Source organism: Colletotrichum spaethianum (genome assembly GCF_022836535.1).
Source record: "Colletotrichum spaethianum MAFF 239500 DNA, contig20, whole genome shotgun sequence".
Taxonomy (NCBI): domain Eukaryota; kingdom Fungi; phylum Ascomycota; class Sordariomycetes; order Glomerellales; family Glomerellaceae; genus Colletotrichum; species Colletotrichum spaethianum.
The window spans coordinates 748,356-775,278 of record NW_026054790.1 but is presented as its reverse complement, the minus strand read 5'-3'; the positions used below and the strand labels follow the sequence as shown (position 1 = coordinate 775,278).

The window sequence follows — 26,923 nt, the reverse complement described above, 5'->3', positions numbered from 1 at the left end:
GTCCATATTGGCTTTGGAAGTCACTGAAATCCTCCCACTACAGACATCCCTTGAAAGCAGAATGACTCAAAAGACCACCGCGGACGACCTCCTCTCGGTTCTCGCTCTAGACGAGCTCCCAACCGATACCAAAATCCAGAAGGACTATGGTTTCGATCGTTGCCACACTGCCAGTGATATGAGCAACCTCTTGGGAGTATACAAAACGCTGCTGGTCAACATCGGCGTCAAGCCCAAGACGCTGGACGAATGGATGAAGCAGGGGAAGAAAGATCTGGCTGCGAATATACGGGAAAAGCTCGAGTTGAAATCCCATAGGGTTCATAAGCCTCTCCTCTTATGGTTTTATCAAGCCAAACATATATGGAATGCTCCTGAGCCCCAGGAAAAGGCTGCTGCGGCCGAGCCATCCACCGCACAGGCAAAGTCAGAGGACTAAGCAACGTTAAGAACCAGGCAGCAGTTGCTAAGGCCCATGGACCAGAATTAAGCATAAGTGCCATTCTTCTCACTAGGTGGTTAGAAGGGCTGATGGCTACGTGGTCCAGCAGTCGGGATTCTTATTTGACAAGCCAGACCGGCTTGCTTAGTCCGTTTACGCTACGTCTCAGCTGACCGACATCCCAACATCCATCGACCAGCTCTCATATGAGTAAGACCTGCAGTTTCCTAGAAAATACCCATTGATGTCTCCTTAGTCGGACCCGACGTGAACGAAAGGACTCTTGGCTTAGATGGAAAAGATTGGCAAGGATGAGGGAAGCTACAAGGAAGGCGGACCGATCTATTGGGATCCGGGTAGTATTGGTAGAACCACAAAGTGATTTCAGCTGTTCGAAACCCGTGTTCGAACCTCTAATGACTGGATGAGATGATGGACTGTGTTGTATCTGGGCCCTACGGTTTTTTCTTTATTGTGAACAATAATGTGAACAAAGAATACGGACAGTGACGATGTTCCTTCTCGAATTTTCTTACCTATGAGACCTTCTACTTGGAACTCGAATATGGAAACTTGAAGATGAGGGCGGCAAAGCGTCCGTGATCTGAACTGGTATTACACTAATCTTACGAGATCTCTTGGAAACTTCACAACTCCGCCCATGTCGTGTAAGCACAACCGGGACAGGAGGTGCCGCTGCACTTCAACTGCATCTCAGCCTGGTGACAGGCGGTATCGTCGCCTAGTCGTCACCTCATCCGCTGACCAGGCAGAACCAGATTCCTTCCAGAAAGACCCCTCCTCCAGAGCTCCTTCTTGCACTATGCGGAAATCCAATATCCCCTTCACCTTCCCAACGATCGCCACATCCCCATCTTGCACCTCGCACCTTCGCACAACATATTTGCAATACACCTCGAAGACATATTCCGCACCAGAGCAAGATGGCAGGTAGAGACACAACCGCCCACGGCCTCTCCGCCGCCCTCCGCAACGACGAGATCCCAACGGACCCGCGCGTCCTCGCCGACTTCGGCTTCGACAAGTGCTTCTCCGGCATCGATCGGGCCCACCTCTCAATGGTGTACTCGGTCCTCATGGTCGACTTCGGAGTGCGACCCAACGAGCTGAACAAGTGGAAGGCCAAGGGAATGAAGGCCGTCAGCGACAAGATCCGCGCCAAGTTCGCGGCCAAGAAGGAGCGCGTACACGAACTTCACCATGTCTGGTTCCTCGAGAACCAGTACATCTGGGACGAGTCGGACGTCAAGGGCCGGGCCAAGGCGTCCGCTTCGGCCCGTAAGATGATTAAGCAGAAGCTGGCTTTGCAGAAGAAGAAGAAGAAGGATGCGTTTGACTGGTGGTCTTGATCGAGGCGGCGTGGCCGTTCGATATGAGAAGAAGGTAACCGTGATCTGGACTGGGTGAACATGGGACATGTGAGTTTGATTCCCCGTATAATCTGACTGCTGAATTAACATACAGGATGCAGTGCCCCGACGTTGTACATGACTGTGGTTACCGACATGCCTTTCTGCTTTATCGCCGTCCCCACAGAGACTCGTGTTTTCGCAGCACCATACGACTGCTATCGAGCGCCCATACCCCATCATTACGGCGGTTTAACCCGAAACTTGCTTGTTTGTATCGCTTCAGCCCGCGGTTGGGCTCGTTGGAGAACCGGCTTGGATGGAGGACTTTCTGCTCTTAAGGCCATTAATATCGAACAAGTCAGGTGTATAGAAATGCAGTATGGCACTATCGTCCACGGAATCCACCCTAACCTTCTGCTGAGACTCTCCCATCGTTACTGCTTCAAGATTGATAGTAAGAGTGGGCTAAGGTCTCAAAGGCTGATTATAGTTGTTGATAACCAATCATGCACATAACTACAACACAGCACTACAGAGACAAGTTTCTCCTGACGGCTGCTACACAAACCCACCCTCCCCTTTCTTCAACTCAACATATCTTCGTATTGTTATCAACCAAGGGTTAGAAGGCCATGTCTTACCATTAGTCACCAAATCATGCGCAGCATGTATAAAAAGTTCCCAGCTAATCATATAATTACCTTGAAGTTACTCAGTCACCGGAATTCGAGCCTGGTGGATATCAAGTCAATGTAAAAGTATCGAGAACGATCCCACCTTCCTCTAGGCCAGCTATGTTAAGCCTAGGGTCATTCTTACTTCGTTGCCCGGATTCTTTGTTAAAGAAATAGCGGCTGCTCAAAGTGTAGTCGTCGCGATGCTCCGGGCAATCTCCACCACAAGGACCATTTTCCGAGTCCATGTCACAATAATGGACTTGCCATGGAGAAGGCAGAGGCCGGAGCCGGGGGTCTTCCAACGTTCGCTTACCGCCTTGTCGATTGTCGAAACACCAATAGCGGCCCAGTCCCCCGTCCCTCATGCATAGCCATGGTTCTGGAAACGGCCCAAGCAGCGCTTCTCCAAACATGACACCCTCGACGTAGCAAGGTCCCACGAGCTGGTAGCACCCGTTTTGTGTCTTTCCCAACGCTGGACGTAACAAAAATGGCACACTACCTCCAGCCAGTACACAGATAATATCGCCTGTCTGGACGTCTCCCGGCGTAGTACCGACGTGACCCTCCCGTGTGCGAAAGTAATGCTCGCCCCTTCGATCCGAAGTAATCTCACCAATGTAACCCCAGAATCTGGATTCAGCGACCATGTCGGCATGTCCGCCGGACCAAACAACTGCCAGGAAGGCCTCTTTGGCTTCCTCCTTTGTTGGATAATGAGGCCCGCCGTAGACCTCCCTATAAGAACCACCGGCCAATAGCGCAATGAAGGCATCAAACAAAGTCCCTCCGGTTGGATATGGCGCGGTAAAGAGGTCTGCCGGTTCCCAGCGACGGTAGGTCATGATGATGTCAATTATTTTGTCGCGATCAGCGTAGCCCGTGGCCAGTGGCCTTCGGAACTTGGAGACATGGCTGACCTTGCCAATGTATTTCCCCTCTAGTTTGAGTGTGATTCCTCCTTCAGCAATCACTGGCAAATGTCTCGTGCCTCCATGCGCATATTCGTTGACAAGTCGAGACTCGGATTTCGCAACAGCGAAGTCGGGAACGAAGGATTCGAAATCGGGCGGCAAATCCCGAGAACCACAAGAACGGAGGATATCCAGATTGCCAAAATGCTGCATGTATTGAATAGTGAGGTCCTTGTATACCGCAGCAACAGACATGTCATAGTTCGGCTCAACGCGAAGCGCTTTGATGGCCGAGGAGGTGGAAAGATTTGCGTAGACGAGGTCGCTAGCATCCGAGTATCCGCAGAAGCTGGAGCGGTGCAGAATGTAACTGAGCTCATCGGAGCCTTGGAATTGAAAGAGCGAACGGACGAAGAGTATGTCCCTCAAACGGATGTGGACTCTGGTCGAGGAGTGCTCCAGCAGGATTGCCACCTTTTCGACGTCTTCCCATGCTGCTTGGAAACCACCGCAGACGACGACAACTCTTGATGCCAGCGCGACCTCTTGCCGGACCCACAACCTTGTAAACCAAGGCCGCGTAAGGAGACTCCTTAATGCGGTCCATTGTGCAAGCGTCAACGTCGATTGATCAGAACGGGTCCGAAGCAGGTCGGCTTCGCTTCCAGGGACGGTGGTAAACAGCCGACGATGCCACTCCATAATAACCCCCTCACTCAAAAACTTGATTGTCTCCATTGCGACGGGGGTGTCATCATCGTCAGGCCCAAGCCACACAATGACCTGCTCTGCTTTGTTGTATATCTCGCCCATTCGGGCAACCTCTCGATTCCGCTCTACCAGGTTCTCCTGGTCCACACATACACTATCGATCCACAAGACTCGTGGCACAGTAGGAAGTCGAAGGTATCGCAAAGCTGTCAAGAGCGTGGACCTGACGTTGACAAACGGGAGAGCGCCGAGGCCGTCACTATCACAAAGCGCGCATTGCTGGAGGTATATCTTGCCATGGTCTTGGTTCGCAGGTCCCCACGTATATGATAGGGCTTCGTACTTGCTCCGGCCGAGTTCGACGTGGCGAATCTCAGCAACAACGTCGTCCAAGAAGAGGCCCGGGTATAAGATGAAGACTCTGATTTCTTTGCCCCGGGGCTTCAATGGTTCGTAACGGTAGAGGGTTCCTTCACGCATACTGGCTTTGATAAACTTAATGAGGTAACCAAGTGTTGTCGATTGACCTTTACGGCTGATACTGATAGTTCTAATACTAAACAACCACCCGACTTTGCAAGATGAAAGCCGAACTCAAGGAGGCATTGATGCTATTTAATCATAAAGTGTATCAAGCTACATTGTTCACTCGGAGTCGAGAGAGGTAGCTCTTATCATCTAGCTATGCTACTTGTGCCCAAGAAGTGAAAGCTAGCTATGAGCACATTAACTACAGGTTCCCGAAGCCCGAGATGAAACTTTGATAAGGGCTAGGCGCAAACAGTAGGCGGATGTGTCTACTTGCTGGGTTTCTGCCCCCACAAATATTTACCGAAAGCAAGCATTGTGAAAAACACCTGCCACTTTCAGATGAGCAAGTGGTCAGCCATCGATATGGACTCAAGGCAACAACAAGTACTTGCTGCCAATCAAGCCTGGTTAATTCCCCACGTTGTCGGCGTCATGCCGCGCATATCAAGGTGCTGACTCCCATCTGACCTACTGGTTTGGTTGCCTCGTTGCTAACTGTCTGTTGGTTCCCTGGCGTCCAGCCTTGTTGTGCGATAAGGGGTGGATGCACGTGGGATTCCCAGTAGCCTATAGTTCGTGGCGGATGGGGTTTGATCATCCCGAGGGTATCCGCAGCCTCACCGAGAGCAGCGTCATCCGCCGTCCCCCGCCTGACAAGTAGAATGATGGGAAGAACTGAGCAAACGTGCTGGCGCCCAACTCGCACTCGATGAGACGCTCCCTCTCCACCACCTCTTTCTACTAGCGTGCTCTAGACACAACACACAACAAGGGGAGAAACCCAGGTAACGAAGAACACGGCAACAGACAGAGCGATATCTCAGGGCACTAGGTGTTGGCCACCACGATGTTCGGAGCAGTATTGCGGACCATGATGCCGCGTGTTCCCAAAGCTCTTGCTCAGCATCCGCCTCGTTCTCCGGGACCGTGGTGTCAAATCACCACAACATTGATGCCTCGAGCAAGGCCTCCACAAACTGCTGGTGCGTTTCCGTGCCATCAGGTCTTGGACGCATCATCGCGGCGCCACGTCCGTCCTCATTCTGAGACGGAAGCCGTTTGCATCACCGAAGCGGCCTTCTTTTCATTATGTTCGTCTATGTAGTGCAACCAGGAGATGCAAACTCATCAGAATAACAACGCTTATGAGGCATCGATCCAGCCCATATACCACACAAAAACTAAGTCTAATAACTCTGGCCGACTGTGCTTTACAGTCCAGCAGATGGGTATCTCTTTCATCGCGCCCAAAACCCAGGATTCCTGGTGCGCCTATGCTTTTTCCACCCTCGCCTTACTAATTGTTGTCGCATACTTCCGACCGCTCGCTCAAAAAATCATGCAACCCCCTTCGTCTCTAAAATCCTATTCAATTCTTTCAGTCGCACGGGCTTGGTAAGAAACAGGTCGATGCCACTCGCAAACGCCTCTTGCTGCGCGCTTGCTGATGCCAGACCCGTGAGCGCAAAAATGTGGCAACGCCTAAAGCCCTGATCCGTCTCGATGGCGCGGATGCGGCGCGTCGCTTCGAACCCATCCATCACGGGCATCGATATGTCCATGAGGACGCACTGGAACTGTCCGGCACCCTCTTTGAATATCTCCAGAGCTTGTTGCCCGTCCATGGCATTATGGAACTCGTGTCCCAACTTTTTCATGTAGGATGCTAGTATCTTGAGATTGAGCGGATTGTCGTCAACCAATAAAAACTTAGATCGATCTTTACCGTCCTTCTTTGAACGTCCGCTGCGTTTTGAGTCTGAAGCAGGTGTCTCTTCTCGCTTCGGTCGATCCGGAAGAACTATATCCTCGGCGCCCGACTCCTTACCTTCTTCGAGGCCCTCTAGTCGGTCATCGCCGTTCGACCTCGGCCTGTTTACCGAGCCACCATCTTCTTGCTTGTCGAGCTTGAACTCATCCTCATTGGGAAGTTCTCGCAGAGACTCCGTGCTTCTTCCACCAGCACTGCCTCCCAGGCTCCGACCGGTAGGCGTGTTGTGATTGGTATTGGACCGGGCTGCGCTTGTCAGAGACAACTGCGTGGGCGTGGGAATGACGCCGGCTTGCGATCGAGTCCATCTTCTGAAACTCAGCAGCAAGACCTTGGCGAGTTTTCTTGGTCCGATGCTGGACGACGAACGTCAGTTTTACACCATCACCAAAAGCGGTCTTGTAACTTACGGCTGCGAGATGAACTCAAAAACGACCCGCTTGCCAGTGAATCGCGGCGAAGTTGCTAGTTGCCGCGCAATCAGGGCGTTCCGACAAATAATCACAACGGGCGTGGAAATGATGCCTTGACGTCGTTCGAAGAGGAGTTGGTCCAGGTGTCGTTCAGTAGATAGCACCAGGTCGGGGAGGAGCTGTTCTTCTACGGATTGGTCAATGATGTGCATTCGAAGCCAGTCCCTGCAGATGTTTGCCACCAATTCACCCTCGCTCCGTGTGTGGCTCGACAAGTCGTCGACCAATTGAACTCCATAGTCGTCTGGGAAACCCAAGAGCTTGACTCGGAGACCCCCGAGCTCGCTTACCAACGCCCGGAAGTCGTCGAAACCGATAGTGTTCGGATGGCTGATTGTCGGCGACGTTTGGACGGCGGCCTGCAGTGGCAGCTGCACCCTCACTTTGGTCCCGTGGCCGACCTTGCTCCAAACCTGGATGGACCCGCGCAATTTAGCGACAATCTGATTGACCAGGCTCAGGCCCAGGCCGGCCCCAGCAGAGAGGTTGTCCTCCTGAGCAAAAGGGGAGAAGAGGCGATGTCGGAGGTAGTCTTCGCTGATGCCTCGCCCAGAGTCCACCACGTCGATCTGGATCTTGGCGTTACCCGAAGGATTCTCCTCCTTTCTGCTCATCTGAGTCACGTGGACGTTGACAAAGCCCTTGCTCGTGTACTTGAGTGAGTTGCCCAACAAGTTCATGATAATCCGGCGAATCGCGCCGGGCTGGGTATGATAGCGCCACGATGCCGCAGGATTGATATCAAACGTCACGGACACGTCGCCGAGAACGAGCTGAAGATCTCCGAATTTGTTTGTCCCCGAAGCCATGTCTTCCATCGCCTGCATGCTGTCAAGCCTGCGTATCGCACTCGTATCTGCGTGCTCGCCTGGTCTGTTGTTGGCGAGCTGAGCAACTGATACCCGTTGGTAGCTGAACCCAGCGCATATGCTCTCAACGACCTCTTCGGATAGCACATCAAGGTCCACATTAGAGGTAATGCTCATCATGCCGGCTTCGATGCTGATTTTCTGGTCCCGGTTCCTGAGACCTCTATCGCCGACGTCAACAGTGCTGTTGCGACGCTTCGAAGGGCCTATGAAGTTGTTGATCTTGCTCCAGTCCAGAAGGTGATCAATGGTCTCCAAAAGTGTGCGTCCGCAATTCTCTATCGAGACCAGCGTCTCGCCCTGGAACGCATCGAGAGGGGTGTCATGAAGCAGCTCCGAACCAAGGATGATGCCGTGCAGCGGAGATCGAAGCTCGTGAGAAAGCGAGCTCAGTAGATCCGTCTTGGCCTTGTCCACTAGCATAGAGTTGACGCGATGGATTTCGGACATTATTACCGCGCCAAAAGCCCGGAGATAGCTGAGCTCGCCCTCGACGGTGAGAACGCGCGTGGGGGTTTTCGTGCAGGCGAAACCACCGGCGTGCCAGCGTTGCTTCTGGGCGTTCCACAAAGGAACTATCGCAATGCTTCGTGCACCCGAAAAGATGTCATTGAGAAGCTTGCCTTCGTTGCGTCTTGAAAAAGGGTTTTTGGGTCTCCTTCGGCGTTTGCGGTCGTCTTCGATCGGTGTTTGCGGAGGCTCGGCCGCATCATCAACGGGCGTCTGCACAGTCAGGGTGTGGTCATCTCCAGAAAAGTCGCTAGACTGAATGGAGCCGCTCTCGTCGAAGTTGAAAATCTTGCCTTCAGGGTAGCGCCGCAGTAGCTTGGAAAGAAACTTTTCAGATATGGAGGCATGACTTTGGGAGGGCAGGTCGCCGTCAATGCTCGAGATGGCCGAGCTTGAAAAGCCCAGCACACGGCACGTGGCGTCTTCCTGGCTGACAAGACTGTTGTTACCGCTCCCTGAGCCTGAGCTGCTCCTTTCATCGCTCGATGAAGATGGCGATTTAGCACCCGTCGATGTGACGTGATAGGTTTTGGAGTCAGCCAGCCCACCAAATGAGCCAATGGTGGCATCCAGAAACAGGACACTCTCAACCTCGATGGCCTCACGAACGATGTTGGACGCCTTTGAAAAGATGTGGCGGAGTTTAGTATCGTGGGGGTCCCGGTTCTCGTGTGCGGACCCGCCTGACCCGGATCGTGAGGCTTTGAAAGACTTTCCGGAAACAGACGGCACCAGCGCTTGGTTTCCTGTCCGTTGATGAGGTTCCGTCAACTTCAAGTAATCTCTCGATTCAGGACTCGGTCGCTGCCAATCATTTAAAGCTGCCGCTTCTCGTTGAGAATCTTCGGCTGCGATCAACTCGTTATCGCGCTGGAGCTGCTGCTGATTCTTGTTGAGACCGCCTTCGAAGGAGGGGTTGTCGTTGAAGGAATCCGGGTTGTTCCTCATCCTCCAGCCAGACATGGTGCTCTTGCCTTCGATGAAGCTACCGACGCCACGAACCATTCTATCGGCACGGCGATGGTCGTCTCTGTTGCGCTTGGCGTCTAGGTAATCGACGATGACCATGGACAGGTCTTGCAAAAGCCGCATCGACACATTGTCCAGCCCTTCGCGAGGATGTTGCCCAAAAACACAAAAGACACCGATGTTGATGCCCTTTTGGGAACGAATGGGCACGCCAGCATAGAAGCGGTTGCCTGACGAGTGGAGACAGAGAGGTCGCTCTGCCGTCCTGGGGTCTTTCGTGAGGTCGGGGATTACGGTCACTGGGAGTTCAGAATTTCTCCAAGGCGCATTGTCGGAAGACTCGGGAACTGCGAGGACCATCTCGCACACGCCGGACGAACGTGGCAGAGCGGTACCGGAGAGCAACAAGTGCTCCCCGGTTTCAAGGTCCTCGGATTTGGTCTTGGGAGTCAGTGCCAGAGACGGGGTGGCCTCGGCAACGATGTACTGGTATTTGCTGTCGAACAACGAGATGAGGGCACGGCTGGCATTGAGACGTAAAGCGCCGAGCTCTGCGAAGGCCGTCAGGGCCGGGTCCGAGGAAGAGCTCAGCTCCGATGGCGGGATGAAGCTGCTGGCATCGTTATAGACGGCCTGGGCAATGAGCGAGGAGTCATATCTGGTGCTTGGTTAGTACAGGCACGGCTGGAAGACACGCGGGTCTCATTATGACGAGACATCAGCAGCGGGACGGTGAAATGGCGAGACGGGTGATCGCGAGGCCTACTGGGCAGCAGCATGGGGAGGTAGGGAAAGGAGGACTACCGACCTGAAGGTCTCCCTTTCACGACGGTTTTCCGAGACCGCCCTAGCGGGTGGAAGGTCGATCATGCCGGATGTCAGCCTCCTTTTGCAAGGAAGCCGGTGGGAGGTTCGAAGACGATTCTCGACCGAGCGAGATATGCTTGACCGATGCTTGCGCACTGGCGTGGCAAGCGAGATATCGACCTACGATCCGATGTGTGTTAGCATCAGACATGGTGAGGGGTCGGCGATGCCAAATACGATGAACAGCAAGCAGGCCCGACATCGTGTCTACCCGTAGGGAGAGTGCGGCGGTGACGGAAGAAGGGTCGAGCATGTCCACACAAGGCCGCTGGAAATCGGTGGCGGGGCTGAAACCAGAGTTGGAGAAGCTACCCCGGATGTTCCTCGGGGTGATGTGTCTGGGGATCCTTGAAGATGGTACACCACACCACATCACCATACCCTCGGCCAACCAAGATGAGACTCCCTCGCGGTCAAAAGGTCGGCTCGGGCAGGTAGAGGAGAGGCAAACAAATGCGGAGGCATGCGCGCAGGTGCCAAGCCAATGCAAAGGGCGAGAAAGGGCGCAGGATCAGGTGTACTCACTCACTTATGGTAAACGCGCGCTGCGATGGGAAATGTCGCGCTTAGACCATAGCGGCAGAGGAGAGGGAGAGGGAGAGAGAGAAAGAGAGAGACAGTTGGCGGAGAAGGAGAGAAATCTCGATGGGAGAAGAAGGGCGTATCGCAGTCGGGACCGAAAAATCAGATGACGGCGGCGGCAGCGGCAGCAGCGGGCGGCTTGGATGGCAGAGGAATGATGGAACGCGGGCGATGCGAAAAGTGATGAGAATTCCGAGATGGAGTTTGCAAGAAACCGGTGGCGATGGTTGAGGGACTGGAGAGTGTGCAGCAACAGACAGACAGTGGCAGCGACAGCTGAGCTCCTCCGCCCAGTCGAGCAAGGGGTGGAGGGGGGGCGAGGGGCAGCAGCGGAAAGCACAGGTGCACCCGCCAGTTCTGGGCCTGGGCTTCCAGGCCTCTGCACGAAATCCGCCCCACCAGGCATGAGATTCTCGCTTATCGATTGGTCGATAAGATGAGTTCACAGTGCGAGACCGAACCATGGCTACCCTGGGAACCCTTTTCGTTTTGGCATGTCAGCCCATGGAAATTTTCAGATGGCGAAGGTGGATTCCGCCCGCCTTTGCCGTGTTTGCGGCCTGGAATTGGCGGTGACCTCGACGGACGGTAGCTGCCCATCAGTGGAGACCCTGGAAGATGTGGCCCCTGCACTAGCAGTGCGCAGCACAGTGTTCTTTCGATCGATGCGCTTTCTTACATCAGCATCTCGAATGCGACCGGGGGAAATGGGACAGAACATGGGCATTTGAGCATCTCGATCCCCCGACCCTCCTTTTTTCTCTCACCTTACCCGCAGCGGATCCTCAAATCACGGCCGATACGATACGGCTGGCACTGTCTGAACACACAAGGACGGCAGCATGCATCTGCCGTATACCACACAACCCGCCGAAATGTTGACGTGCTTTTCAAATTGATTCCATCCCCATTGATTCCATTTAGCTCTTCTTTGTCTCCCTGCCGACTTGCTGCTCCCTGCACCGGCCCTGCCATCGAAACCGCCGACTCTGGTCTAGACCCTCTCCGAAATGCATCGACCGCGCCTGGCCTTGGCTCATAGTAGACAAGGGCCGCGGGGTCGCTGCCTTCCGAGGCCACACCAGTATACCGGTAGGTATCAAGTATGCCAAATCATGTGGCATGCGCCCCCCCCCCCCGCGACTGTCTGCACTGTGGGTTGTGCGTGCGCGGTGTGTGCCACCCTGCCGTCTCGGTCAAAGTCTCGTGGAATTTGCCGCATCGCATCGTGTCGTCGTATCAGATATGGGGAGCGACCGAACGACGAGAAGCTGGAAGCGGAGAGAGTCGTGTCAAAATCTGGGAAGTCGACACAGGACAGGGCAGCGCGGCCCCGCATGCGACAAACGGCATGTGGGGACCTAGCGGATCGCACTCCGGACCAGCCAGATGCCGTGACACTGCATCTCAACACCACTATGTGTATACCTAGGGACTCTGGACGTTCCCACTATGTACATACCTGCTATTATATGCGTGTATTCCATGTTGTCAGCACCAAACACGGTGCTGCGGATACGGCTGCCAGGTTCATCGCCCCTACGAACGTCCAGCGTATGTGCGATCAAAGTGCACCTCTTTTCCCCTCCCGGCCGCACCTCGATTGCCGTCGTCTTCATGCCTCCGGGGCTTCGTGGCCTCCTCCGACCTTTCCCTCCTGCGCGCTGTGCAACCGCCGAACCCCTATCCTATCCCTCTGCTGAAGGGTCCTCTCGCTTGTCTCATTGGCATGGAGGGATGCAGTGGCGGACCGGTCCAGACCCAACGCACTGGACACCAAAGACGCTCCGGAAAGGTCTCAATCACGTGCACCCACCTTGCATGCTGCCATACCCCTCATTCAGCTAACGAGAAGGTGCCGGTCACAGGCCCGCTCAGGTCCAGATCCAGATGGGCCGCATCTACCGGTATCTCGTCGCAAACTGCACACGCGCCCGCAGACTTTTCCATTCTCCCCCCAACTCTAACCTTCCCGCCGCCCTCTACCTGACGATGCTTTGCGGGCAATTGTTTTCCTTCCCTGCCACCTGCCATCCGAATGTAACCACCCTCTGGTGTACCAGCCGTGTTTCCGTGGGGACCATTGGATGCACCCGCCAAGCGGCGACCAACCGCAAAGCTTCAATCCCTTGACAGCGGAACTGGATATCATCACGATCACAGGGTGGTGGATCATGGCATCCAACACTGGCAACTAGATTCCCTACATTGGTTTCATGATGGAAGGCGATATGAGGCGGCGACGTGTTCAATTCGTCGGCATCGGCAACGTGTACTCTACTCTGTACACCTGATATTCTCGGAAACAAGGAAGAAGAAAGAAAGAGTCTACCCAACAACTTCCTTCTTCCACCTCCTTCCATCCCGCTCGCCTGCTCCGCCTTGCTCAATGTTTCAGCATTTCCCCATCATGAAAGGTTTTCAAGTCATTTGTTCTTTCTTCTCGACGTCCCTGCTGAGGCGGTGCAGTTTGACACCCGGGTGGCGAGCCGCGAACCGACTCCCCGACCGCCGGCTGGGGCCGCTCTCAACCGGCTGTGCCTGAAGGTTCCGGCGGAGCACAAGAAAAAACAGAGAGCTGCTCTTCTGCCTGCTGACATCTGATTTCTGGGGGTGGCGTTTTGGGGTCCCTGGCTGCTCCAAACATCGACGCGGCGGCGGCAGCGCGGCCGGGAGAGGCTGGGTGGCCTTGGCGTGGGGCAAGCAGTCGAGAGAGGTCGGCGTCACGGCGCCGCGTGATCGTCACACATGCGCGCGGCGATGATCATGTGCTGGTCGCGAAAGAAGCGTTGCGCCCGGGCCGTCTCTCCTACCGGGACCGAAGGACGCTGCTCTTCCCCGAGACGATGATGATGGCTGCCAAGGTGGGTGTCTGTCAAACGCCCGCCATGACCCCTCCCAAGGCATGGTCAAACTCACCATCGAATTAAGCTGCATGCAAGTACGGCATAGTGTGTGTGACTGCAAGTGCGCGACGTGAATCAGTGGGGAACAACATTCACATTGCGACTAGATTCGCTGTTGTCGCCCTGGTTGATCGACGATACAGCACAGGTCTAGGGATGTGAGATCGCCGGCTGGCTCCCCGTTGCAGATTTTAGAGTTGGACACCAACATATCGTCCAGTTAGTCGGCGATAGTCTCGAGGCAACGGCATAGAGTCCTGCTTGAGTGCGTCTTGGAGCTCGGTGAGCGAAAAACAAGACCACGATGTAGATGCCTACGTTCGGGTATGAAAGCGGTCGCGGCATGCGCTATCGATCTACCAACTCAGCCAGCGCGTGGCAGAGCTACTGCGGGCGGCGTCATACGTACTGTCATTTTGCCTCGGACCTGTCATCTGTGTCTGCCGCCGGTGACGATGACTCGACGCGGGCCACAGGGGCAATGAACCTAGCCGATCTGTCCTATCCAGCCAGCAGCAAGGCAACCGTTGAGTCGAAGCAGAATTGGCTTTTCCGATTATGCAGCCAATTGGCCAAAGATAATCGTCCGAAGGGCCCGTCGTCACAAACTCGCAGTCATCGTGTCCAGCATGAGAAGAGGCAATTGACGAGCTCACCCCCCCCCCCCCCTAAGCCACAAAGGGGTGATGTCAGTATGCCGTATCCCTAACCGCCTCCCGCCGACAGAGTTCACCTTCGGGCCCGGCGGGTTCAAAGACGAGCCATTTGCCTTTGCGCTGGCGAGTCTACTGGCCCTACTCGCTGGGCTGCATGCCTCTAGTATAGAATGACTTTCCGCTGCATTCAGATGATCTGTATCGGTTTCTTCCGCCCGAGCACAGGCTCACATCCAGGGTCTCCGAGGGCGTCAACGGAACAAAGTCACCGGGCGGGAGGACCACGGACGGGTACGGGGGCCGACGGGTCCCACTTCCGGCAGTTTCGAGCGGGGCTCCTCTTCTCGGCGGGGCCCAGGGGCAGCAGCAGCCTATTCCGTCGGCCTGCTGCTTGGCGGAGGAGGCGCTGGTTGGACACTCGACACGCCGATCACGACGCCAGCTCAGATCCGGCGGTTTGAAAAGCCTTTTCCGCAGCCTCTTGCCCGTCTTGGGGTCGCATCCCCTCGCCACCATCTTGTCTCCCGCAATGCGGCGCGATTGGCGAAGATTCTAACGCGCGTCCGGTTCTGCTCACCACGCTGATCAGGGACGGGGTCTCAAACGGCGGCGGGCCGCTCAGTCAGCGACGTGATCGACCTTGACGGAGAAAAGAAAGGCAGTGACTGAGGGAAAAAGGAAAGAAAAAAAGAAACACGAGCTGTGTAGCACGAAATCCGAGTTCTCAACAGGCGAATCATCTCTCAGAGACCCTTAACCCCTTGAAAAGTTTCGTGAGGAAAAAGCAACGAAAAAGAAAAAAATAAAGAGGGTAGCACCACGAGGGAGTTGAGCCCCTGAAGCTCTCACAAGCCCTCCCGCGGCAGCAGACCCGGTCCTGGCCTCGGCGAGGAATAAGCAAACACGAGCTCGGCATGTCACCAGAAATACCCTCAATCGTAGATCGTCACACTCCATCCGAAGACTGAAGTTCCCTAATTTGTTAACACGTCTTGCAAAATGATCCCTCCAGCGTCGCCATAATCCTCCCGCAGCATTCAACCTCATCCCTTTTGGTTGCATTAGCCCCCCACGCTCAGATCGCGGTTGCATGCGTATCGACGTGCAACGTCAGGCAGCGAAGAGGGGGTCATCCATCAGCCAAGCATCACCCTGCAGTCCGATCTACCACCAACGATTCACGCCAAGCCAGTTCAAGGTTCCAAGCTGCTGTGATGATCCTCACGACTCATCCGACCTCACAACGAGAGCTTCGTCTTGATAGACCAACGGTCCGAAGACACGCATGCATGATTTCTGGGCTTTCCTCTCCTCCGCGACTGGTCAAACGTGGCCGCGCTCGGGATCCTCTCGCGCGCCGGGCTCATCTCATTGCCCAACGAGCCAAAGGAGCGGCTTGGACTAGGGACTCGACCCAACGGATACGCACTTTCAGGTTCGACGTGAGCCGGAACTGGACCCTCGGCTGCCTGCACGCGTATTCCTTTGCCGTGTCACGGCGGTTTGTTATTGCTTGGTGCTCGTGATACCGTGGGACCCGGGAAGATTGAGGGGTCGAACTTTTTTCTTTTCCCTGGTTCTCTTCCTGCCGCATCCTTCCCTTCTTTCCCCTCAGTGTCTGACCCCGAGCCTTAATAGAACTCAAACAAGTTGAGACGGAGGCTTATGTAGGAGCACAGATCAGACCACTCACTGAGATGGCCGGAGCGCGAGAACTGTGTGGCCATGAGGCAGGGGCCCGTGCCATGGCCTTCCTCACCCTCCTCTCCTATCTCCCAAATGTCGGCGGTCGGAACTAAAAGTGATGGTGTTGTTGGTTGTGTTGGCGGCTCATCTAGCCTTTCTCGTGCTTCCCAAGTTCCGTTCACCGATCCTTCCCACACCCTCAGCTCACAAGCGAGGCACACACCATTGACTAGTTGACAAGCATGACACTTCTAGACGCGGTTTCCGCGGGGACATGTTGTCTTTTGTTTTTTTGGGCAGCGAATTGTTGATACTCTCACGCTTTATTTGGGACCAGAGGCGTTCATGATGAGACAGTGTGGCGCGCTGCGGTTTCGCCCAGTCGTCGCCCTTGCGTTCCTTCGTTGTCTCAGTGGCCGCCCGCCGGCGACCCCCGTAACGGCCCAGACCCGGGAAACGGGTTGCTCTCATTCGTTCTCCATTTCTGCATCTCTCCCTGTCTCCCCGCTCCAGGCTCTTGTCGGAGGCAGGACGCCGTGCGAGGGGGAGAGAAAAGGGGGGAGGGGGACGAGAAGGATGCATCAGAAGAGGGGAGGAGGCGACGAAGATGCACTGGCAAGGAGGCGCCTTCTGACGGCCCAACCAGTCGGTACCGAGGATTTGAGTGGACCGGCATTCTGCCGATCTCCCGACGTCGACGATGCCACCCAAGGGCTGCGGGGGAAAGGCTGGCAATGACGATGCCAAAAGGGGGGGGGCGGTCGAACGCAATAGCGCCGGCGCGTGTGCAGAGGCTACGAGTCGACAAGTCATCAGCGCGCAAGCGTGCTCGGCTATGGGACACTATTGGCCGGGCCCGAGATTGTTTTTATTTGTTTTCTTCATTTTCCCTCCAATGACCCAGTGTGGCAGAGTAGAAAAAGCTTGGGTTGGGAAATTCCCGCCTCGCTTGACTCACGCTGGTAGGGCCCTTGTTGCCACAACTACCGTCTCAAGGTTTTTTCCCTGTCGTTTGCGCCGCGTCTCTCAGCTTTCGACAAATGGCATGCAAAGCTGGAAGAAGCAATGAGCTCCTAGCTTCAGCTTGCCACTGAGACACCTCTCTCGCCGCCCAGCCGAATGGTTGCGCCACTGCATTCCATCGGGTCGTCTGGAATAGTCTGGCGCCCATTCAGTCCCATGGCAAGTTTGCGTCGCGATGCTGGCCAAGCTGGGTCGCTTGGATGCCAGCTTCCCAGCTTTCTGGCCGTGGGAGCGCCATTGGTCGACCTTAGTCATTCAGCTTGGCTTGATGGCTGGGCGCCATGCTTGATCTCTGCGCGTGGCTTCCCTTGGCCGAGCTACTCTGATACAAGCCTAAACTGAGTAGACTCGAACCTTGCGGTACTTTCCGAGCGTGATGGTGTTGTGATCGGTTGAGTGTACAGCCCCTCCAATATGCTGAGAGAGTTTGAGGAGAGGAAACCATTGAGTTCACCAGTGATGCGCATGAACCTATTACATCGCCGTGTCTGCAGGTCAAGAGCCTCGTGAATCGTTCAACCCACCACTACATAGCCCTCCTCGGACGACGTGTGGGCGGTCTTGGCCAAGGCTATGCAGCTGCCCTCGTTTTTGTACTCTGGCCCCCTATTCTTTCTTCATCGCTGGCTGGTGGGTTCGTTATCCATCACCAATCAGGGTTCCTCGGCCGCGTTCACCCCGCAGGATCCTATGCTCGCGCTGGAGGGATGATGCTGGACGGGTCCGTCAGTGCGGCTCGATGGGGCGCCACAAGACACCCTGGCTCTCGACCAGTCGGGTATCAACGCTCGCCTAGCTGACCGACCATTAACATGCTACGTGAAGACTGCGTGGCCCGCTAGCGGGGAGCCACGCCAGCCCTACATGTGCAGTTCACCTAGGTAGCAGCATGCCAGCCGCCTCCGTGTTACCTCACCGCGCGGAGACAAGTGGGCGAGTGATTGACCGACTGAGAGCAGAGCAGAGCTGGGGAGGCGCTGATCCAGCGATCCAGCAACGGCAGCAAAAAGTGCTGACGCTAGCACCGCGCAAGCACGGGGAAGCCACCACCTTCATTGGCTCTCGTCCCTCAATGTCGGCGCGGGCAATATGGTTACGACTGTTACCCGTCGTTGCCCGTCCAAGCCGTGCTGTGAAGGGTTTCTGGGGGGGGCGTGAGATGAGCCAGGGGACTCTCCTCGCCTCACCCCTCTGCTGCACGTGGCGTTCACCTATCTGAGCCTCCATGGTCGCCACAAGGGACTCGAGAGAAGGTTCAAGCAGCAAGGCAGGAAGAACGAGCATGAGGAGGAGGGTGGGAGCCCAGTTGGTGGGAACAACTTGCTCCTAGAAAATATATATCAAGCCTCCCCTCGCACCGCTTTCCAAACTTAGAGAGGTCCTCTAACTCTAATCAAAAGACTACCTCACAGAGAACTGAATATTTTTTGCATCGTCCTCCCCCGTACAGGACGACTATTTGGCTCTCACTCCCAGGACGTCCGGTTTCATCGAACTGCCCACCAAGACTTTTATTACATTACCTTCACCAGACCTCAGCAACCATGCTGTGTATCCTCCCAGACGAGCTTCTGCTCATCACAGGCGTCACCGGCCACGTCGGTTTCGCCGTCCTCATCCACGCACTAAGGGCTGGCCACACCGTCCGCTGCGCCGTCCGCTCAGAGGCAAAGGCCGCCTTCATCCGCTCCCGCCCCCAGATTCGCGCTCTCAACTTGGCGCGCGCGAGGCTCAACTTCACCATCGTGCCGGATATCACCGCCGATGGCGCCTACGACGAGGCCATCCGTGGCGTCTCCTCCGTCATCCACGTCGCCTCGCCCCTAGCGACTGCCGACTCTGTGCCCAGGGAGCTACACCAGGAGTACTTTATCCAGCCCGCCGTCCGCGGCACCCTCGGCATGCTCGAGGCCGCAAAGCGCGCCGGTACCGTCCGCCGCGTCGTCATCACCAGCTCTATCGTCGCCCTCACCTCGGTCGACCAGATGGAGGGCCGCGAGCGCCGCCAAACCCCCGTCCAGCCCAATGAGCGGACAGGCTTCAAGCCCGAGCCGTACGAGAGCGAGTTCGCCGCCTACGCAGCATCAAAGGTCGCAGCCCTCAAGGGCGCCGAGGCCTGGATTGCGAGAGAGCAGCCCCGCTTCGAGGTCGTCCACCTGCACCCGTCCTTTGTCATCGGCCGCAACGATATCGCGACCACGACCAACGAAGCCATGAAGGGCACCAACGCCGTCATCCTCGCCACCCTTCTCGGCAAGAAATGGGGCTGCAGCTACGCGGGTGCGACCGTCCACGTCGACGACGTCGCCCGCGCACACGTGCAGGCTCTTCTGCCCTCTGTCCCGGGCAACAGGAGCTACATCCTCAGCACCAAGGCGCGGTGGAATGACGCGAAGCTCATCGCCAAGAGGAGCTTCCCCGAGGCCGTCGAACGCAAGCTCGTCTGCAGTAGTGGCTCGGTGGGCACCGTCAACATCGAGTTCGACGCCTCCGCCACCGAGGAGGTGTTTGGGTTCCTGCTCCAGAGCTTCGAGGAGCAGGTCCGGAGCGTGGTCGGGCACTTTGTCGAGCTGCGGCTGAGACGCCCGGCGTTTCCTTCTACCGGTTCTTCGTCAATGGCGATGAACCAGCATTTGAGACCAGAGATTGTGGCGGCTTAGAGGGTTTCCTGACCGCTTTGATGACGACGCTTATGAACATTCTTATCACTTTGGAGAGGGGTCACGGATACATGTGGAAAGAGATTCGGGAAAGAAGCTAGCCCAAAGAAAGACGGCTCGGCACATTCGGCTTGGAGATTTTGAAGGGAACACAGCATTCTATTCTATCGGGATACCCAGCGGACAAGAATCCGCCATTTTATTTTCTCTTCTTACCTTCTAGTGTACATACTTAGGAACAAATTACGAACATAGTAGAACCCATCATCTCATCCGTCTTGCATGTGCATGTCGTCTCCCGAGTGCCCCTCGCGTCCAGGCGCTGAACCACGGCCCAAAATGTCTGAGAGAGGTTCCGCACCATTCTCCAGCTGAGAAGGTCTTGAACCAAAAGGTAGCCCGCGCGTTCAGCCTCAATTTCCGACTCTCATTTCATTTCTCCAAGGCAATTTGGGACTTGGAACGTGGGGGATTAATTGGGTTTTGCTGTGGCTTGTCTCACTCGTACCCAGGCTCCCCCAGCCGAGCGACTGTTTCCACGCGTGGGTAGACGTGACGCCGGTCCGCTAATTGTATCTAGCTTCCCAAGGCACCGGGGTCGAACTCTCTTGTCTCTCTCACGGGGGGATTGACGCCAGATCCTGCGACAACATTCCTAGCGCACCCCATCACCCGGCTTCATCGCCAAAGTCGCGCACTCGAAGCTCGTGATTGTTGACGCGACTAATGAAAGTTCAAGTGATCCCTGCGAGCCTATGCACCTGTTCGTGTGGCTGTCTGTTGCTCGCTCCCACCGGGCCGCATTGTTTGCTTTAAAAGACTGAAAGTATCGCGAAAACCTTGGGGGTGTACTAGAAAGACACTTCTTGGACTCGAAGAACATCCCACGCGGCACGCTAACGTTTGCCAAAGACTGTTAATTTGGACCTGGGGTGGGCAAATAAAAACGCAATGGCTGTTGAGTGGCTTTGGGTCCCGAAAAACGGTGATGACGGCCGCTCGTCCTGGCATCATGGAGCTTGTGACTTCCTCTTCCCACACCCATCACCGCGAACGTGTGGCTGAAGAGCTGAGGTGGTAAACCAACCCTCTCAGCACGATCCTTCGACCTACAATATTTCTACCATGAGTCGATTATCATGGATTCTCCGTAGGCTGCGAGGTTCGGTCTGTGGCTTTCTGCGCTTTCGTGAGAACGGCGCCTGACTACCAACTGCCGAGGCAAAATGCTGATGAAGGCTTCGCGAAGCCACACACCGGCGGAATCCTCGTCAGCGCCAGCTCTTGGACCAAGGACGAAAGGAGGCCAGCAAGCCACCACTACGCCACGCATCGGCTCGCGACGACTGAACTCGTTTCGTCGGAGTCTTCCACCTCTGTAGAAGAGCTAGACCCCAGAGAGGAAAGTGAGCTCGAGGTCAAAGATAATCATGAGATCACCATCGACGCGAGGAACCGTGAGAGGCGGCCCAGCATCGTTCACCAGACGAGGCGACACATGCGATACCATCCTTAGCATTGGAGAAGACATCGCGATTTTTGAACAAGATGTTCTATGGGAAATGCTTCAAGCTCATCAGATGAGGGTGACGTCGACAACGTTCGACTCCCACCCGAACCGGATCCCGGGCAGCCCGCACCCCCCCCCCCCCCCTTTTTTTTTTCATAAATCTCCCCAAAAAACTCAGAGACAACATCCTGGTCATGACAGTTGACCCTCTCGTTATCGAAGACGACATCAAATAGACCTTGAATGGTGGCGGGGCCTACAGGCGCACTTCCGGCAACACTCAATCAGGAGATAGGACGCCATCCCACTCGACGCCGTCTGCCGGGCAATCAGAGCGCTTGCCACGGCGTTTTTCGGCACGCCGGACCGCGGACTTTTCAGTTCAGCCCCGCACAGGACGCCGTGGAGCTCATCTGGGATGAGTCCATGCTCCCCACCACCTGTGGGATAATGGACAACTGCAGGGAGGCCGGGACCGTCATCTCGGCTGCGCGGAGGGGCAACCTAAACAGGGAATGGACGATGCCGCGAGAACTCTGTGAGCGCATGTGGCATGTTGTTATCAAAAAAACCGCTGCGCAAGGATCTTCAATAGGGGAAAGGCGCCATGGCGGCTCGTGTTTGGCGTTGTGAGGGACTTTTTCACTTAGGCCCAGCTTTTGGGGCAAAGAATATGGGATTTGGACGATGAGGGCTTCAATAGCAGCTATGAACCGACGGTGGAAGCGCTGTACAAGGTCGACCAGATGGGCTTTTTCGATCAGCTGGAGGGGGCGTCTGAGGACGGCCGAATCCCGTTTCCGAGGCTGAGGATGTTCAGAGTCATTCCGAAGCTTGCAACACAGAAGAGGAAAACCATGCTGTGGTACACGAGATTGAGTTTGGGTAGGAGCAAATTGGAGTCTTAAGCATCCGCTTGATGACAATCGCGAAATTTGAGGCAGTAGCAAGCAAATTGAAGTGAAGCTAAGCTCAGGGCTGACTCTTAAACAACATTTCCTGGTTTGGCTTACCCATCTATTCACTGATGTTCCCAGAGTCATCAGTAGGAGGACCCACGGGTCGCTGAGAGTACTTTGGGAGTCTCATGGGCGGTTCTGGAGCGTTCTTGTCGATGAAGTCAGCCTCTGAGGCATAGCTTCCATGTGCGTCAACTCTAATCCACTCGCCGAGCTTGTGTTTTCTATGCCCACTTTCAGTAATTTCCCTGCGAAAGGCTAACATTTCGTTGGTCATAGGCCGCTACACGGGACGATAGACTCTGCCTTGGCATATGAGAACAGGCAGGTAGCCACGCCTCTGGCCTTTATACCCTTAATGGCTGGGATCATCTCATATTTCCCCTTCCCACTTTGGGCTTCGAACCAATCGTCACGAGGTCATATCCTTGTGGAAAAGGCCTGTCTCCCCGCGAGCCGGGAATTCTGCCGCCAAAGATCCGCACCAATCTTGCCCCCGGGCCGCACGTCGACCAAACCATTGGCTTCATATACCAGGACTGTGCATAGTAGGCTCTTTCATCCAAATTTGCAAACCTTTGTCTCGGCATTCGGCACGTCGTCAACCAGCCTGACAGCCGAAGATGTTGTCCGTGGGGGGGTGAGGTGTCGAAGATAGAACTTTCGTAGGTTGCGAATGATAGTCAGAAATGCAAAAAGAAGCGGGCCGGGGGACTTGAGACTTGTGGAAAGGTATGAGATGTTGGCACTAGCATCAAGTGGTTTCGGGACCTCCACCCTTTATTCACGCACTAGAGACTGGATCTCATTACGTCGTCCAAGTCCGCACCAAGTGACTTTCTCAACGTGACCCTCACAAAGCCAGGCATTGAGAATACCGCCGTATCCACATAAACTCTGACGTACTGATCGTTGGTGGCAGTCGGCTTCGCAACTCCGCTTCGTAGTGTATTTCCCACTCTCTTAGATCACTTGCAAAGTGGAGGCCGTCCGTTCAGCCTCCGCTGCTCGAAAGCAAAGGATCGAAAGGGATGTCCATGTCAGCACCTATTAGCCGTATCTGTCGTGGAATCAGTGAGCGGGGACGTCCAGGTAATTCATCCTTACCACGGCTGTCGCGTAGCGGTCAGAGTCTCTACTCTTCGATTAAACTTCTCGTAAAAGGATCTCAGTATCAACTGCCCATTTGCCCGCGTTTCGTCTCTTGTTTTGGCCCGTTACCGCGAAGAGCTTAGACATTGAAGGGATGCCCCCAGCCTGTGATAAGGTCGATGTCAGTCCAACCTTTTTCTAGATCCAGATGCTTTTCAAAGCTATAACTTGCACAAACTTTCAGAAGAGCGAATCTGCGGGCTTTCGAAAACCCATGAGGGAACTCAAGCACTTGTAGTTGGTTGGCGATATCGTGTGCTTCTTTGGTAGTCATGCTCGACAACGACCGTCTACCAGTGGTGAACGGAGCTTCGATTGCCTCTTTACGACGGTACCGTAATTTACCAACGATAGAAATGTAGCTGACGATAACCACCGCAAGCATGGAGGTTGTACCCCGTGGTGGGAACATGGAGTTGAAGCTGCTAGCTTTCGAGTAGAACATGATACTGTGTTGGTCCAAGCCGCGGATTTAATTGATTGGAACTGGGGCTTTTCACTTTCTTATGGCAATTCTTTTATACAGAACTTGGTTATTCTAAACGTGCTATTCAGAGCCTTTCGTACCAATTTACATAAGGAGCAATCCGGCCGAGGTACAGGAGTAGCCCGCAAGCACGCGCCAAGCTTTTCGGCTCCTTGTGGGTCAACACTCAACATTCAACAGAAAACAAGTCGTCCTCAAAGCAATAATCTTATGATGTGTTCTTGTGGAAACCTCATGTGTTCACGACTCAATAGCCCAACAAAATAAACAGGATGACATCTGAATGAGCTATTTGTTCCAATATTCACACTTATGGGAAGCAAAGTTCTGATAATCCTGATGTTCACAACACGCCTCATCAGCCTTTATATCCGCACATGAAGCTTGCGTTCATACGGAAAACTATTCGTCGTAGATTTTATAACTTGGGGGTTAGGAGTATTCCGTTTATTTCTTTGGACTTCTTCGGGTATCCGCTGCAATTGGTACTGTGATTGGGCCCACAGCTCTTCTCAGTGAAATCTTTCCAACACCTCAAAGACTCTCGAGCCTTCCGACCCTATGAGTGCGGCTTGATCAGCCCAATGCTACTGAGTAATGGTCTATCGCTAACGGCGACAAGATAAGCCGTAGTGGAATCTTTGTTAAAGTGCTGGATCTTGGACCACGCCGGCACGGCAAAGGTGTCTCGCGCGGACCACTTGAAGACTACACGAGGACCCGAAGGAGGCTCAACAATTGTCTGCCCCTGTCCTTTATAACAATGATAGAGAAACGAAGCCTGCTCGCAGACCTCTTTTGTGGTGTAGTTTCCATCAATACGTTCGGCCTGCGCTCCGAGAATAGGTGACAAGGGCTTGCCGTTGCTTGTGTAATGATAGATGGCGTACGGCCCTTCTTGAGCCTTTAGCTCGACTTCAACCTTTTCCCAAGGATGTCTCCATTCGCAGGGGTCAGTCAATCTGCGATTATTAGTGATCGTCTTTTCCATCACGTCAACATGCACATTGCAGCAGGCTTACATGCTAGGGTAGCGGCTCTCGTGATATTGCTCTGCAAAATGAACTGGAGTGAACCTGAAGAGCGGCAAGTTGAGAGCGTCGAGCCAGATGATGGGAGCGTCGCTCTCATTTCCATGGTCGTGCCAGTGCCACGTCGGCGTAACGACGACGTCGCCACGCTGGAGGCGCATCTTTTTCCCCTCAACAGCCGTGAAGCCCTCACCATCAATGATGAATCTGAGGGCAAAAGCGATGTGTCTGTGCGCCGGAGCAGTCTCGCCGGGGTTAACGATTTGTAGTCCGCCGTAGATGGTGTCCGTTGTGTAGGGCGATTCTAATCATGATTGCGCTGAGTTCAAGTCTCATATCCAACCTGACCGAGGGAAACATACCCATATTAGGGTTAACCAGCATCAAAACTCTCCTCTCAGCTTCCTTCTCACCTACCATCTCGGCAGCTTTGTGTAAGAGAGGCAAGTTGTCGGTATATTTCCAAATATGTGGCTTTGCGACCGGCGCTGGCGTAGGGGGACCATCGCACTCATCTGTGACCATAATGGCTCCAGGTGTTGTGATGGTAGCTGCTTCAAGTAGTCGTTCATAGCCTTAGTCTTCTTGTCATCCTCGTGAGGGGAATCTATCATGATTAGCGGCTGGTGGGGCTTAGACGTTACTAGCAAAAAACGTTGGTGGTTACAGCGTTTGAAAAAAACGGCAGAATGAAATTGGGTTTTGCCGTAGATGCGACTGCGAGGTGAAGATAAGACTACTTACATGCAAGTTGGGGATTTAAGAGACGTTCAAAGGAGGTTATCAAGGCCCGTTCCCCCGGTATCCCCAGATTGTTGCTTCCATTGCCCGGCTGTGTCACGCGGCGGCGCATCCGGAACAGGGTCTAGGATGGGTAATTGGTGCACTTCCGAGTTCCGATATGTCACACAGCAGCCCGAACGATCCCGCCGGAACGTCCTCCCATTGGCCAATTTTGATATAACCCATCTGAGGGGCATATTGTACCATTTCCTTGGAGAGACATTGAATGAGCTATATTAATCTGAAAATAGCATCACACAGCCTATTGTCAGAAATCGAAATCTTATCATTTGCGTTTATTGGTTCCAGCTGTTTCATCATTTAATTACCTAATCACTATGTCTTGGAATCGTCTTATCCGTTTTGTCGACGACAATGACGTTGAACATTTCGGCGAGCCCCAGGTTCAAGACGAAACAGATCTCTCGACGCTTCATGACAGGATTGATCTATGGGTGGTCACCTACGATGGCGCAAATCCCTTCTCACCCCTCGTCAAAGGTGAGCGCATGCATGTAAAGGCACTGAAGCCTCTTTTAAGGCCAAAGGATGTCCCGATCGTTCGCTGTATTGGTCTAAACTATGTCAACCACAGTAAGCTCCAGTACCCTTATCAAGTAACGGGTAAGCAGCTGTCTGACTTCGACTATAGTCAAAGAGGGTGGCCGAACACCACCTCCTTACCCCTCTCTCTTCATCAAACCTGCAACATCAGTTGCTGCTTGGAATGAGGACGTGCCGATTCCAAAGGTCGCTCAAGACGGGACTGTCGATTATGAGGGTGAACTAGTAAGGGACTAGTCTCACCGGTGCCTTGGCTCAGACTGACTTTAGTAGGCCTTTGTGATCGGCAAGACTGGCAAGAATATCCCCAAAGAGCATGCGCTGGAGTACGTTGCGGGCTACCTCACCGCCAACGACGTGTCTGCGAGAGCCTGGCAAAGAGATCCAGCAAAAGCTGGCGGAGTCCCCCAATGGAGCTTCAGCAAGGGTTTCGACAAGTTTGCCCCTTTCAGCCCGGTGCTGGTGTCCCCAGCGGTGGTCGGCAACGCCAGCGGTCTCGTACTGCAGACCTTCGTCAACGGCAAAGAAAGGCAGCACGAAAGTACAGGTGATTTGCTCTTTGGGGTGGAAGAGATTGTGAGCTTCATCAGCCAAGGTACGACCTTGGAGGCGGGAACCGTTGTGTTGACAGGTACGCCGTCAGGCGTTGCTATGGGTATGAAGCCGCCAAAGTACTTAGCTGACGGCGACGTGGTGGAGGTAAGGATCAGTAAGCTTGGTGGTGTGAAAAACAAGATGGTATTTGAGTAGTACAAACGCAACGGATCGAAGCTATGAATCCTTAGCCACAAGCTCTGCAAGAAGACAGATAGCCCCA

At 54.5% G+C, this 26,923-nt stretch overlaps 7 protein-coding genes across 7 annotated transcripts; 4 read left to right on the top strand and 3 right to left on the bottom strand.

The window, feature by feature from the left end:
• Nucleotides 1–61: 61 nt before the first annotated feature.
• On the top strand, nucleotides 62–439 carry ColSpa_07907 (uncharacterized protein; the record flags this gene model as incomplete). The annotated part of the gene is made up of 1 exon (XM_049274119.1): nucleotides 62–439. The coding sequence occupies one exon, from the start codon at nucleotides 62–64 to the stop codon at nucleotides 437–439; it is 378 nt and encodes a 125-aa protein (XP_049130076.1).
• A 947-nt stretch (nucleotides 440–1,386) lies between these two features.
• On the top strand, nucleotides 1,387–1,812 carry ColSpa_07906 (uncharacterized protein; the record flags this gene model as incomplete). The annotated part of the gene is made up of 1 exon (XM_049274118.1): nucleotides 1,387–1,812. One exon carries the CDS (start codon nucleotides 1,387–1,389, stop codon nucleotides 1,810–1,812), a length of 426 nt encoding a protein of 141 aa, XP_049130075.1.
• A 1,041-nt stretch (nucleotides 1,813–2,853) lies between these two features.
• Nucleotides 2,854–4,597, bottom strand: ColSpa_07905 (heterokaryon incompatibility protein 6, OR allele; the record flags this gene model as incomplete). The annotated part of the gene is made up of 2 exons (XM_049274117.1): nucleotides 2,854–2,967; nucleotides 3,008–4,597. The coding sequence occupies 2 exons, from the start codon at nucleotides 4,595–4,597 to the stop codon at nucleotides 2,854–2,856; spliced, it is 1,704 nt and encodes a 567-aa protein (XP_049130074.1).
• A 1,388-nt stretch (nucleotides 4,598–5,985) lies between these two features.
• ColSpa_07904 (hybrid signal transduction histidine kinase A) lies at nucleotides 5,986–10,110 on the bottom strand (the record flags this gene model as incomplete). The annotated part of the gene is made up of 3 exons (XM_049274116.1): nucleotides 5,986–6,775; nucleotides 6,830–9,898; nucleotides 10,049–10,110. 3 exons carry the CDS (start codon nucleotides 10,108–10,110, stop codon nucleotides 5,986–5,988), a joined length of 3,921 nt encoding a protein of 1,306 aa, XP_049130073.1.
• An 8,394-nt stretch (nucleotides 10,111–18,504) lies between these two features.
• ColSpa_07903 (NAD-dependent epimerase/dehydratase fum13) lies at nucleotides 18,505–19,620 on the top strand (the record flags this gene model as incomplete). The annotated part of the gene is made up of 1 exon (XM_049274115.1): nucleotides 18,505–19,620. The coding sequence occupies one exon, from the start codon at nucleotides 18,505–18,507 to the stop codon at nucleotides 19,618–19,620; it is 1,116 nt and encodes a 371-aa protein (XP_049130072.1).
• Nucleotides 19,621–24,287: 4,667 nt separating this feature from the next.
• On the bottom strand, nucleotides 24,288–25,179 carry ColSpa_07902 (gentisate 1,2-dioxygenase; the record flags this gene model as incomplete). The annotated part of the gene is made up of 3 exons (XM_049274114.1): nucleotides 24,288–24,690; nucleotides 24,751–25,063; nucleotides 25,122–25,179. 3 exons carry the CDS (start codon nucleotides 25,177–25,179, stop codon nucleotides 24,288–24,290), a joined length of 774 nt encoding a protein of 257 aa, XP_049130071.1.
• Nucleotides 25,180–25,880: 701 nt separating this feature from the next.
• On the top strand, nucleotides 25,881–26,856 carry ColSpa_07901 (fumarylacetoacetate hydrolase domain-containing protein 2; the record flags this gene model as incomplete). The annotated part of the gene is made up of 3 exons (XM_049274113.1): nucleotides 25,881–26,136; nucleotides 26,195–26,331; nucleotides 26,380–26,856. The coding sequence occupies 3 exons, from the start codon at nucleotides 25,881–25,883 to the stop codon at nucleotides 26,854–26,856; spliced, it is 870 nt and encodes a 289-aa protein (XP_049130070.1).
• Between the last annotated feature and the right edge of the window lie 67 nt (nucleotides 26,857–26,923).